Source organism: Mercenaria mercenaria, chromosome 6 (genome assembly GCF_021730395.1).
Source record: "Mercenaria mercenaria strain notata chromosome 6, MADL_Memer_1, whole genome shotgun sequence".
Taxonomy (NCBI): Eukaryota; Metazoa; Mollusca; class Bivalvia; order Venerida; family Veneridae; genus Mercenaria; species Mercenaria mercenaria.
This window is the reverse complement of record NC_069366.1, coordinates 8,996,080-9,010,398: the sequence shown is the minus strand read 5'-3', so window position 1 is coordinate 9,010,398 and position 14,319 is coordinate 8,996,080. Positions and strand designations below refer to the sequence as shown.

At 37.0% G+C, this 14,319-nt stretch overlaps 1 protein-coding gene across 1 annotated transcript in view; it reads right to left on the bottom strand.

The window, feature by feature from the left end:
* The window catches only part of LOC123550325 (E3 ubiquitin-protein ligase RNF166-like), a 27,142-nt gene extending 12,823 nt beyond the window's left edge, over nt 1–14,319 (bottom strand). Inside the window, exons 1-5 of the mRNA XM_045338756.2 lie at nt 14,177–14,319; nt 7,256–7,412; nt 2,360–2,463; nt 1,244–1,358; nt 372–479 (exon numbers count right to left, since the gene is read on the bottom strand). Of these exons, the coding sequence (XP_045194691.1) occupies nt 372–479; nt 1,244–1,358; nt 2,360–2,463; nt 7,256–7,412; nt 14,177–14,277 (585 nt within the window). The 5' untranslated portion in view covers nt 14,278–14,319. The remainder of the gene's footprint in view (nt 1–371; nt 480–1,243; nt 1,359–2,359; nt 2,464–7,255; nt 7,413–14,176) is intronic.

The following is a 14,319-nucleotide window of genomic DNA, read 5'->3' as shown; positions in this document are numbered from 1 at the left end:
AGAAAACTGATGCCACTGTGCCCGTAATGGCTGCCACTGCATATTAAGAAATAGATTTGAATATCAGAATTATATCGTCAACATCTACAGTTAATTTTTCATATTTTTCACTTCTTTTCAAGTCTTAAAAAGCTCCATCTGATTCCTTATGTTCACAAGTTTCAAGCTCATATTGTTATTTTGACGTAAATACAATGTAGAACTAAAATTTTTAGTTCTGTTTGACTCCATATAACTCGAACCATGTTGGTGTGCTGTAAACAGTTATTTATCTATAGGTAAAGGTAAAATTAAATAGAAATACATAAATATGAAATCATAACATCTGCCATCCCACCAAGCAAAATAAGTAAGACTCTCTGCATACTTACTACATAGGTATCATATTCAAACTTGTGTCTCATATTCAGGTGATGTATAAAATCCATGCTTGTCTGATTTTTATTTCCCCATGGCATAGAAGCACACACCGGACACACCTGAAAAGAAACAGAAATTACAACACAGAAAAAAATACTAACACACTAAGGACATCAAAACACACAACACAGTACAAACTGAAGACATTAAAACACACAAAACAGTACAAACTGAAGACATTAAAACACACAGTACCAACTGAAGACATTAAAACAAAAGGAATGGTTATGAACCTGAGGCATATGAACAACTGATGCAGAAGATATATGGTTATAAATGATAGTAACCAGTATTTGTTTTACTATATGCATTAACTGCTGGTGCTTGTTTTGCTTTCCTAAAAGATGAGACCAACAAGGCTATTAAAATGCAATTTGCTAAAAGTGCCCATTCCTCCAAACAATTTTGTTTTTACTGGGCTTCGAGTCAGGTCAAACAGAGAAGTGATTTTTACAGTGTTGTACTGTGGAGACAAACCCCAGGGACACTACCCCTTTGGGCATTATTTAACCATGGGTGGAACCTGGACAGAACCTCTGATCGTCAGGTAGCCAGCTGGATATCTACCTCACAGGATGAGCTGAGTAGGGCTTGAACACACAGAGGTCAGGTGCAAGTGATTTCAAGCTGACTACCTTAACCACTAGGCCACAGGGGCCCCACTACCAAAACATAGTTGATACACTTGAAAATGAGAATCTTCAAAAATAAACATTTTCATATCACCCTAAAATTGCAACCTGATCTATGATAACATGGTTACAGCAAATCAGAGATTTAAGGCAGCAGTAGTAAGAACAAAAGTATGAAATATCAACTTTACCACAGGAGCAGAAATTGTGCTGTGCTGTTCATTACAGTGTTTCACTAGACCAGTCGTATCCAGGTTCTTCAAATTACAGTATGGACACTTGAATGTCGATCTGTTAGGCAAATTTCTGAAATATATCAAACAGTTATTGTATGATGATGAGGTGAATATCCAAGTTTATGGACCTGACCAAGGTGATATTCACTGATAGTCCGAGGGGAATATCACCTTGGTCATGTCCCGAAACAAATGTTAGTGCACCACATATGTTGCTTTTCTCCATCATATACGAGCCAGGTGCGATTTTTAGTCCATTTCTCATTAAATGTTCGGTCAACCCTCTTATTTTCGTACATTTTTTTTCTTTTCACTACAATTGTAGAGCATTAATTTATGTTTCTTTCCTGGTTCTGCCCTGGCATAATATGTTAATGACACCATCTTGATGTGTTGTCCATTATCATGATGATGTTGCAGTTCTCAGGGTACGATAAATGCCGGTCAGTCAGACCACATCCGGATTAAGAAACAGCGGACTGTGTCAACATTTTCTGGTCATGTCCGTCGGACCGACGACTTTTCGGAAGTCTGGATGCTATCATAATAACACTATCTTTTCACATTATATAATATGCTGCTTGTTTCAGGATTTTTTGTAAAAAGTAGTTTTCTAAATACTAACATTCTTTTTTAATTTACTACATATTCTAACATGACCAGCAAATAACTACATATACATGTAGAGCAAAATCAATCTCGGGTTATTCTGCAATAAACCACTCGCGTGCAATGACGTCATCCGATCCAGGTGATTAGCACGGTCGTAAAAAGTAATTTACTACATAATAATATACTGTGAAATCATTTATATTTACAGTCAAACTTTGTTCACTTGAACCCGACAGGACCAGTAAAATTTGTTTGAGTGTTCAGTAGTTTGAGCCAATTCCAACAATATACGTTATATAGGGATTTTGCTGGGACCTGACAATGAGTTCAAGCGAAGGGTGGTGTTCGAATCATTTGAGCTGGTGTGAATGCAGTTTGACTGTATACTGGAAAATGACATGATGATGTTCTATGTTTAAGATGAGAATTACATGGCTAATACATCATTTAGATAATTACTTTGGTACTCTCTGAGTTGTTTCTTTCACAGGTTTGAAGTATGTTATACTCTTATCTATCCTATCACAGTCAGCCAGATGTTGGTTCATTTGGGACACCAATACCTGAAACAGATTAAACCATTATGATATGTTGCTTCACTTCATAGTTTGAATTTTTATCATATTAGTGTATCACAAAAGTGTACATGTAGGTCACCAATGCTTGCAGTAATGAATTACATAGTTGTGGTTATACAACAGGATAATTTTAAAGAAACTTTGTGTAAAGGTTTGTATTGAAATCTTCCTACTCACACTGAAAAACAGAATTTATGTCCCTGTTCATATGAAAGCCGGATATTAGAGTCATGAATGCAAAATTTGAAAACATTAGTCAGTAATAAAGCTTGTGGTTTTTTAAAAAGCCATACTTCACGGCTACTAAACGCTAGCGCCACCACCAAATTGTGGTGATAAGGAAAAGAGCTATCGAAATTTCCGTGGTGCAGCTATCACCCGTTTGAAAATGTAAAGACGTGAGTAAAATTTATATTTTATCTTATATTTTTATTGATAGAACTTTTTTCAAAAATCGGAGAATGTAGTTCCGTGTAACAACACTTTAACTAGTGGTTGACTGTGATTTCATTAATTTAAAAATAATATGCAAATTGTGGTGTCAGGAGCTTTTCTCCCGAATCTGACAGTGGCACATTTTCATATCGGCCAGTATTCGAACACCATTCCGATTAATGGACACACTGTAAGAACATACCTGCACATGCAAATGGTGTAGAAATGATAAATAACTATATAGGCACACACCATGAATAAAAGAATCTCGGGTTAGAAGAAATATTCCAGGATTTTTAAAAGTGGTGGCGCTATAACTCTAGTGATGGCGCTATACAGTAGTGGTGGCGCTGTTACGACATTCAGTAATAAGAACTGCTGACACATCCGGAACAAAACAAACACCAACATTCTCTAACTGATAATATTCCTGCAAGGAATCATGTTATTAAAGAGAGAAAAACACGATCATAGTTTATTTACCTTTATGAAACATTCTCTATCCAAGAAAAAAAAAGAACAAAATACTCACAGACCCTTGGGACTCTTGTAGTCAAAGTAAATTTCCTTTGTTTAAAATGTTAATGTAGAATTATTTCTAACCTTTAAATATTCTACCTAAATACAAACGTAGGTGTACTTTAAATTCAGGTCATGAAAAATAGTAGCAATACTTTTATTTCAAACAAAGATTTGTGTAGAATTTATTTGTTATATTAAGATTCTGAAAGTTACTTGCCATTGCATGCATTGTAAACAAAAGACCCTACTTTCACAATTCTTTCTGAAAAGTACAGTACATTTTCAATTCCAATTGATTAAATATGATTAATCAATACAGCTTAGATGCACAATCTGAATCCATATACATGTAGATTATTTTGCAATTATGTACAGGTTACTACATGTATTTTGTTGAGTAACGTAATTTGGGTGTAGTGTGGGATATGTTGATAACATCAATTATTGTGGAAATTTCCGTGGCTTGCAGTCAGACATTTTCATATTTTGAAATTGAATATATCAGCCACTAATCATATACAACAGCACCACCACTACTGTATGGCACCACCACTTGGGTGATAGCTCCACCATTTTAAAAAATAGTTGTGTTTTAACTTTTTACTGTGTTTTTCGTAATTCTTTGGTGTATGGGAATACGTGTTATTCAGTTCTACACAATTTGCATGCGCAGGTATGTTTTTACAGTGTGTCTTATCATTGAAATGGTGTTCGAATACTAGCAGATATGAAAATATGCCACTGTCCAGTTCGGGAGAAAAGCTCCTGGCACTACAATTTGCATAATATTTTAATAAAATTACAGCCAATCTCTAGTAAAAGTGTTATTACACGGAACTACATTCTCCGATTTTCAAAAAAAAGCTTTATCAATAAAAATATAAGATAAAATATAAATTTTACTCATGTGTTTACAAGTAGAAACGGGCGATAGCTGCACCACGGAAATGTCAATAGCTCTTTTCCTTATCACCACAATTTGGTGGTGGCGCTAGTGTTTAGTAGCCGTGTACTTGACATATGATGCATAAAAATCTTGAATGGTTCCTAAGTTTTTTTAATATACAAAACGATGTTATCATTTACAGCTTTAGCAAACGTACCTATTAAGCACACTCCTGGAGAGCAAACAGTTCTCTTTTTATGAACGAGAAAAATTACAGGAGTTCGCTACTTGAAAAGTAAGGGTTAGAATGTCAATAGGAATAATTCAATAAAAGTCAGGTCATAATATGAGCTGCGTCATGAGAAAACCAACATAGTCGCTTTGCGACCAGCATGGATCCAGACCAGCCTGCACACCTGCACAGTCTGGTCAGGATCCATGCTGTTCGCTAACGGTTTCTCTAACTGCAATAGGCTTTGAAAGCGAACAGCATGGATCATGACCAGACTGTGCAGGTGCGCAGGCTGGTCTGGATCCATGCTGGTCGTAAAGCCACTATGCTGGTTTTCTCATGGTGTGGCTCATATCACTAATGTGTTCCCTTTCTTAATGTCAATAAAAACTAGAAAATGCTTTTGTTAAAAAGCGCATGTCTCCCCCAATGCAAAGTCCTAAAGGCAAGAAGTCAATAGGAGTCAGGAGCTTAAGTCAAAGAGACACTGATGGTTGGCTGCAATAGGGATCGTCTACTTGGCATGTCCAGTCATCCCGCTAAATTTCAACACTCCTGGCCTAGTGGTTCTCAAGTCACTGTTCAGGCTCATGTGAAATCAATAGGGGTCATCTACTCTTCATGATCCATCATCCTATGAAGTTTCAACATTCTGGGTCAAGTGGTTCTCTAGTTATTGATCGAAAATCGTTTTCAATGTTCAGGCCCCTGTGACCTTGACCTTTCACGGAGTGACCCTAAAATCAATAGGGTCATCTACTTTCGTGACCAATCATCCTATGAAGTTTCACATTCTGGGTCAAGTGGTTCTCTAGTTATTGATCGGAAATGGTTTTCAATGTTCAGGCCCTGTGACCTTGACCTTTGATGGAGTGAATCCCAAAATCAATAGGGGTCATCTACTCTTCATACAATCATCCTATGAAGTTTCAACATTCTGGGTCAAGTGGTTCTCTAGTTATTGATCGGAAATGATTTTCAATATTCAGGCCCCTGTGACCTTGACCTTTGACCCCAAAATCAATAGGGGTCATCAACTCTTCATGATCAATCATCCTATGAAGTTTCAACATTCTGGGTCAAGTGGTTCTCTAGTTATTGATCGGAAATGGTTTTCAATGTTCAGGCCCCTGTGACCTTGACCTTTGACTGAGTGATCCCAAAAACAATAGGGGTCGTCTACTCCAGCAGCCCTACAACCTATGAAGTTTGAAGGTTCTAGGTCAAATGGTTCTCAGTTATTGCTCGGAAATGAGTTGACGTACGGCGGCTGGAAGACGGGACAAACAATATGCCCAATCCCTGCCCGGAGAGGACATAAGACTGCTTACACTCAGATATTCTAAGGAACAGAAGGAGCATGTCCTGCTTTTTCTTTTATTAAATTTTGTGACATACACTCAGCTATGTCCTACCTGTCCTAACTAAGGCTACAAACTTCACATCCAAATCATAGAACTTACCTGTGTCTACACTTTTAACTTCTAAGTATAGGAAAATCATTCTATCTCTTTCTGAATGTGGCACAGTGCCTGTCAAAACTGTGATAAAAAAGATTTATCTTTTTCTGAATAGGATATATATATTTTGGTAATTGGTAAATGGAACACTACTAATTGCAGCTGTTTTTTTACGTTTAAATGAGGACCATTTGCAAACAAGAGCTGTCTGTAAGACAGCCAATGCACGACTATTCAAATTGCTGTCCCAGAAGCATGAATGTTACCCTAAGTGTTAAAATATCAATAGAGTTTCAATCTAGTATCGGCATTAGTTTTGGACATAGTAACTTGCATGCAAAGTTTTAACCTGAAGTTCAAAAGGGGATATAATTTTGCAAAATACAGGTCAGAGTTATGGAACTTGATGCTATGACCAAGTTTTACAAACCCGAAGAAATGTGTGAAGTTTCAATTCAATATTTGCATTAGTTAAGGAGATAGTAACTTGCATGCAAACTTTAACTAGGATTTTCTAAGTCCAAAAGGGGGCATAATTTGGTCAAAATACATGTGTCAGAGTTATGGGACTTGACCCAGTGAGGTTGGTAATTGACCAAGAAAAAGAAAAAGAAATCTTAAAGCAATACGCCTTTAAATGATAACTATATGTACTTGCATGCAAAACTTTAACCAAGGTGGGACGCCGATGCTGACTCTGACACCAGGGTGAGTAGAATAACTAGACTATTCTTCGAATAGTGGAGCTAATAAAGACCATGACTGTCTGGCTCTTCAAAGTAGTGTCAATCTATACATGTCTGTTCTACAATGTCCCGTGTATTACATCTAGAACATGGAGTTACTTGTGCATTACATCTAGAACATGGAGTTACCTGTGCATTACATCTAGAACATGGAGTTACCTGTGCATTACATCTAGGACATGGAGTTACCTGTGCATTACATCTAGAACATGGAGTTACCTGAACATTACATCTAGAACATGGAGTTACCTGTGTATTACATCTAGAACATGGAGTTACCTGTGCATTACATCTAGAACATGGAGTTACCTGTGTATTACATCTAGAACATGGAGTTACCTGTGCATTACATCTAGAACATGGAGTTACCTGTGCATTACATCTAGAACACGGAGTTACCTGTGTATTACATCTAGAACATGGAGTTACCTGTGTATTACATCTAGAACATGGGAGTTACCTGTGTATTACTATTACATCGAAAACATGGAATTACCTGTGTATTACATCCAAAACATGGAAGCTGAGTGCTTGCCATACGTCTAACAAGTGAATCCTGAAGCTTAATTCTTCTAGACTGAAATTTTGTACGGCAAACAGGACACTTGGGTTCCTGATCTTCCAGGACATGCTTGACACATTCTTTGCACACTCTGAGAAGTAAAGAGCATATTTTGCAAAATGGAAAAAAAACAAGTGAATGAAGTATTGCCATGCAATACAAAGTCCCCTACTGGAAGGCACCTAATTTTCTCTACTGCAGTATAACATCATGAACTGATATCTGTCAATGATGTATAAACAATATTGTACTATTATATACAATATGTTATAACAACACACCTGGATTAAAATGTGCATATATAAAAACCCACAGTTGTTTTCATATTGAAATGTTTTTGCCGATTATAAAAAAGTTATCATATAAGTTATTTATAGTACCAACAAAGGGAAATTAATTAAATTAAAAAAAAAAAAAAAAAATCTATATAAGTCCACAAGAAACTCTTTACCAGGTAGAGATAAGTCAAAATACACCTAAAAATTGGATGTAACATGCATGTTGTACCACAGAAAAGTGGTCTCGATTTTTCTCTACGGCCAATCATAAAAAAGTTACAATAAAATCTATTTATAGTAACAACAAAGGGACGTAATTCTAAAAACAAGGGTGCCTCATGGTGGTGAACATTTGGTCCAAGTTACATCAAAATCCCTCAATGCATAAAGAAGAAATGCTCCGGACAAAATTATTCTTGAATTTGACCTTTGACCTCTAAATATGACCTTGACCTTAGGGACCTGGTTTTTGCGCATGGCAATCCGCCTTATGTTGGTGAACATTTGTGCCAAGTTACATCAAAATCCCTCCATGCATGAAGAAGAAATGCTCCAGACAAAGTCATTCTTTTGTCTGACCTTTGGTCTCTAAGTGTGACCTTGACATTAGACCCTGGGCTTGGGTTTTGCGCATAACATGTTGTCTCATCCAGGGGAATATTTGTGCCAACTGATATCTAAATCCTGTTTTGCATGACAAAGTTTTAGACTGGACAGGAAAAAAATCCTACTGACCTTTGATCTCAAAGTGTGACCTTGACCTTTAAGCTAGGGTACTGGGTGTTGCGCATGACATGTCATCTCATCATGGGGAACAATTATGCCAAGTGATATTGTAATCCCTTGACGGATGACAGAGTTCTGGATCGGACAAGAAAAAAAATTACTGACCTTTGACCTCCAATTGTGACCTTGACCTTTGAGATAAGGGTCCGGGATTTGCGCATGACACGTCGTCTCATCATGGGGAACTTTTGTGCCAAGTAATATTAAAATCCCTTCATGAATGTTAGAGTTATGGACCGGACACGAAACAGACCCTGTTCATGCTATGTTAACATTTGACTGCTAAGTGTGACCTTGACCTTTGAGCTAGGGGTCTGAAAGTTGTGCATGACACATCGTCTTATTATCAGGTACATTTGTGCCAAGTAATACTAAAATCCCTTCATGGACGGCAGAGTTATGGACCGGACAGGAAAAAAACCCTGTTGACCTTTGACCTCAAATTGTGACCTTGACCTTTAAGCTAGGGGTCCGGGTTTTGTGCATGACACGTCATCTCATCATGGGGAACATTTGTGCCAAGAATTATTAAAATCCCTTCATGGATGGGAGAGTTATGGACCGGACAGGAAAAAAGCCCTGTTGACCTTTGACCTCCAACTGTGACCTTGACCTTTAAGCTAGGGGTCCGGGTTTTGCATTCGACACGTCGTCTCATCATGGGGAACATTTGTGCCAAGTAATATTAAAATCCCTTCATGGATGGGAGAGTTACGGACCGGACAGGAAAAAAGCCCTGTTGACCTTTGACCTCCAATTGTGACCTTGACCTTTGAGCTAGGGGTCCGGGTTTTGCGCACGACACGTCGTCTCATCATGGGGAACATTTGTGCCAAGTAATATTAAAATCCCTTCATGGATGACAGAGTTATGGACCGGACACGAAATTGCAGACGGACGGACGGACGGACGGAATGACGGAATGACGGAAAAGTGCATTCCTATAGTCCCTGAAACTGGTTTTCAACCAGTAGGGGACTAATAAACCCAACATTTTGGTTTATGATGAAAAGGGCAAAACAATATAACGGGCATATTTTGGTAAATGGAAACAATATTAAGGACACATTCTGGTAAATGGAAACAATAAAAAGGACATATTTTGGCAACTGATAAATGGAAACAATATAAGGACATATTTAGGTAACTGGTAAATGGAAACAATGTAAAGGACATATTTAGGTAAATGGGAACAATATAGAGGGCATATTTTGGTAAATGGAAACAATATAAAGGACACATTTTGGTAAATGGAAACAATATAAAGGACATATTTTGGTAATTGGTAAATGGAAACAATATAAAGGACATATTTTGGTAAATGGAAACAATATAAAGGACACATTTTGGTAAATGGAAACAATATAAAGGACATATTTTGGTAAATGGAAACAATACAAGAGCTGTCGGATGACAGCACGCTTGACTATTCGAAGAACTGATTGAAGAATGGGGTCAAAATATTTCTACAGATATTCAGACAAAAGAAAAAAATACATTAGACAAACAATGTTCCTGTATTTGTGGATTTCAATAAGTCTTGCACTAAATGGCAATGTGTGAACCAATTTCAAAGTCCAAAAAGGGCCATTATTCAGCCAAAATAGTTGTCAGAGTTATGTTCTCTTGCCTACAGATGGAAATCATGATGATAAACAAGTGTTCAAAGTTTAAAAGCCATGTCAAATAGTTTTGACAAAACGTGGACTTGTATGAAATCAGAACCAATTTCCAAGTCCAAAAAGGGCAATAATTCAGCCAAAATATGAGACAGAGTTATGTACTCTTTCCTACAGGTAGAGACTATTATACTGAACAAGTGATAAAAGTTTCAAAGCCTTATCTTCAAAGACTTTGTCAAAATATGAACTGGTACGAAAAACTTAACCAAGACTTCTAAGTCAAAAGGGGCCATAATTCAGCCAAAATCCTTGATGAAGGTATGTACTCTTGCCTATAACTGGACATGGTGATGGTAAACAGGTGTTGAAAATTTCAAAGCCTTATCTTCAAAGACTTTGTCAAAATTTGAACTGGTACGAAAAACTTAACCCAGATTTCTAAGTCAAAAAGGGCCATAATTCAGCAAAATCCCTGATTGAGTTATGTGCTCTTGCCTATAACTGGACATGGTGATGGTTGACAAGTGTTGAAAGTTTCCAAGCTTTATCTCAAAAGACTTTGTCAAAATATGAACTGGTACGAAAAACTTAACCAAGATTTCTAAGTCGAAAGGGGCCATAATTCTGCCAAAATCCTTGACGGAGTTATGTACTCTTGCCTATAACTGGACATGGTGATGGTTAACAGGTGCTGAAAGTTTCAAAGATTTATCTCAAAAGACTTTGTCAAAATATGAACTGGTACGAAAAACGTAACCATGATTTCTAAGTCGAAAGGGGCCATAATTCAGCCAAAATCCCTGGTGGAGTTATGTGCTCTTGCCTAAAACTGGCCATAGCGATGGTAAACAAGTGTTGAAAGCTTCAAAGCTGTATCTCAAAAGACTTTGTCAAAATGTGGACTGGTACGAAAAACTTAACCAGTGTTACGCCAACGCCGACGTGAGTAGGATAGCTCTACTTATTCTTTGAATAGTTGAGCCAATAAAGGACATAGTTTGGTAAATGGAAACAATATAAAGGACATATTTTTCTAAATGGAAACAAAGTAAAGGGCACATTGCAATGTGGTAAATGAAAACAAAACAAAGGGCACATTGTGGTGAACTGAAACACAGCCCCTGCACATTCTTTATTTGTATGCTAGAGAATGTTTATGTTAAGTTACAGTAAGATATAAGCAATCGTAACAAAGATATGACAGAAAAACAGAGGTTGCTGAAAACTTTAACCTTAAAAATAGCCTAAGTATAACACCTTGGTGACCTTGACCTTGGGTATAATGGGCCCAGCCCCTGCACATACTTTGTCTGCATGCTGAACAATGTTAATGTGAAGTTACAGTAAAATATAAGCAATAGTAAAGAAAAACAAAGGTTGTCGAAACATGCAGCAGGTCTGTGACACTGGAAGGTTTCGTTTGATGGCAGTTGGCCTTAATCCAAAGAGCTGCCCATCTCTGGACAGTCCCTCTACCTAGTCTATGAGGGTTTGGGTATAGGGTGACTACATTTCAGAGCCGTATTCCAGCTGGAGTCTAAGAAGTGTCTGGTAAGCCATGGACTTATAAAAAGTTGCAAAATTGCACTTTTTATGCTTTAAAGCAGCATGCCTTCATATTTGGCTAAAAAATAATCTTTCTTTCAAATTGAAGTTTGGTCATATTATGAACATTACAATATGAGTTTTTGTTTCTAAAATATTTTAAAAGTTTCAAATCAAGAAAAAAAGATGACCACGTCGGGAATCAAACCCCGGACCGCCGCGGTAATAAAGACATTTTCCCGTCGTCGTAACCAATAGCGCTATAGCTGAAGGAGTGAATAATGACTTCAAAATATAGATATTTATGATCAAGACAGCTTACCTGGAGAAAAAGCATGACAAACGCTTTTCGATTTTCATCGTAAAAAGTAGTAAAAATAGCAAATTCTCATGTGTTTCCGTAACATAAAGTTGTCAGTAATTAAGTTTTAAAGCCTGCTTAAGAAATATAGCATTTATTTCAAGATATCTAAAAACATTTAATTTTTTTTGTTGTCAAACGATCTGGAGGCATGCCGCTTTAAACATGGTCAGAGATATTAGAAATCAACTTACTGATGCTCTAAAGGCATAATCACCTTATTTTTATTCGTTTTTTGACACAAAAATAATTTGCGAAAAGTCCCACTTATTAAAAAACAAGAAGCTGCGGATGCCCCCGGTGGCATCCTTGTCAATACAAAGCAACCTAAGTCCAAAACGAGGTCAAGGTCAAACTGAGGTCAGGTGATGTTTGAAGATGAGGAATGGTCACAGGTTACATCTGTATTAGTATCAACTCATTCTTGTAAGGGGTATTAATGCTAGACGAAACGGTCCCATTTGGTTAACCAAGAGATGGCCCATATAAAGCAACCTAAGTCCAAAATGAGGTCAAGGTCAAGGTCAAACTGAGGTCAGGTGATGTCTGAAGATGGGGAATGGTCACAGGTTACATCTGCATTAGTATCAAGTCATTTTAGTAAGGGGTATTGATGCTAGACGAAACGGTCCCATTTGGTTAACCAAGAGATGGCCCATATAAAGCAACCTAAGTCCAAAATGAGGTCAAGGTCAAGGTCAAACTGAGGTCAGGTGATGTCTGAAGATGGAGAATGGTCACAGGTTACATCTGCATTAGTATCAAGTCATTCTAGTAAGGGGTATTGATGCTAGACGAAACGGTCCCATTTGGTTAACCTCGTACGGACGGACGGACGAACAGGACGATCACTATATGCCTCCCGCATCAGTAGATGCCGGGGGCATAAAAATTTACCTACCTACCTACCCTAATTTTTTTTAGCACGCTACCGGAAACAAACAATTTTTTAGCCCTAAACATGTATTATGTTTAAATTAATTAAATGTAAAATTGTATTGTTTTGTATATGCGTCATTAAATGTTTGCGAATTTACAAAATAATTTAATTGCTATTTAAGCTTCCAGCGGATTCTTTGATCACTAATTGGTGTTCAATACTATGGCATTTCACGTGCATCATTTTTTTAAAATTGGATTAAAGTTTGCAAGTGAATAGCAAATTGAAAATAAAACATACTAATTAACAAAAATTACTTAATTAATTAATTTTTTTCTTTTTGTATTTTCCACATTCGTTCATACTAGTTTATATAATTCCAATATTATATGGCATACAGTATGTGGTGAGTACACTTTTGGAGACACAGTAAACGCAGATAATGCAAGGCATGGTTTGCTGAAATGGTAAAGTTAATTAAGATAGTAACATGCATGACACTTAACAAAAGAAAGAAAGTGAATTTGAACGACAGCTTTATGCAAAGAAATAAACTTCCGGTTCCCTATAGCCTTTGTACTTTGGCTAGAAAACCTATTCCACACATTATTAAAACAATTATTATAGATTATGAAAGAAATCGTCTTTTAAATCATACCGGATTAAATATCCATCAGATAATCATTTAATTACGATTAATCCAATCAAGCAGGGTCGATCGATAGGTTTGACACAAAGTGTGCCAAAGTTATTTTCACCGCGGGCAATTATGACAGATACCGCCCGGCACCCGTTGTGGATAATTACATTAACAAGACAATATTTCAGATTTTCTGTACTTTTAATCTTTCATAATAAGGGCTGTTAATAGGCCCAGGGCTTCCCCTCAGAAAATTTCTTTAAAATCATGCAGTTTTCCTCAAAAATTGACTTTACATCAGGTTTTTTATTCCCCTTTGCCCAAACACCGAGCTATTTTTTCCCCAAATCACAGGCCTGGGCCCCTTCCCCTTCTGTTAAAAAAAACCCCTGCATGCCCAGCCAATAAAGTGGTCTGACTATGCATGACCAGCCAGATCGTCCCCCACGTCCTTGTGAAGTTGTGTAATTAGTGGTATCTACATGGCTGTATGGCTCATTAATGACACTTATATGAACTGTCAAGACATAATCTTAATGTTTTGAAAATACTACGGTTACTGTTGTTCGCTTTTACATCTTATGAAATCTAAATTTCATCCGAATATTGTTGCAATCCGGAAATATTACGTTTACACGGGTAGCAAATTATGCAAAATCGAAAGTGAATCAATCGATGTTTTCGGACCTGTTACTTGGACAGCACTGCTACAGTACAATCAAAAACATATATATATAACTTACATATGGTTGTTTCCACACGGTATTAAGACAGGATTGGTGTACACATCACGACAAATGGAGCAAGTAAAATTTTCCAACGACAAGATTTCTTCCGTCGCCATTTGTTTACTTCCGGAAAATATTTTATTTGTACGCACAGTAGC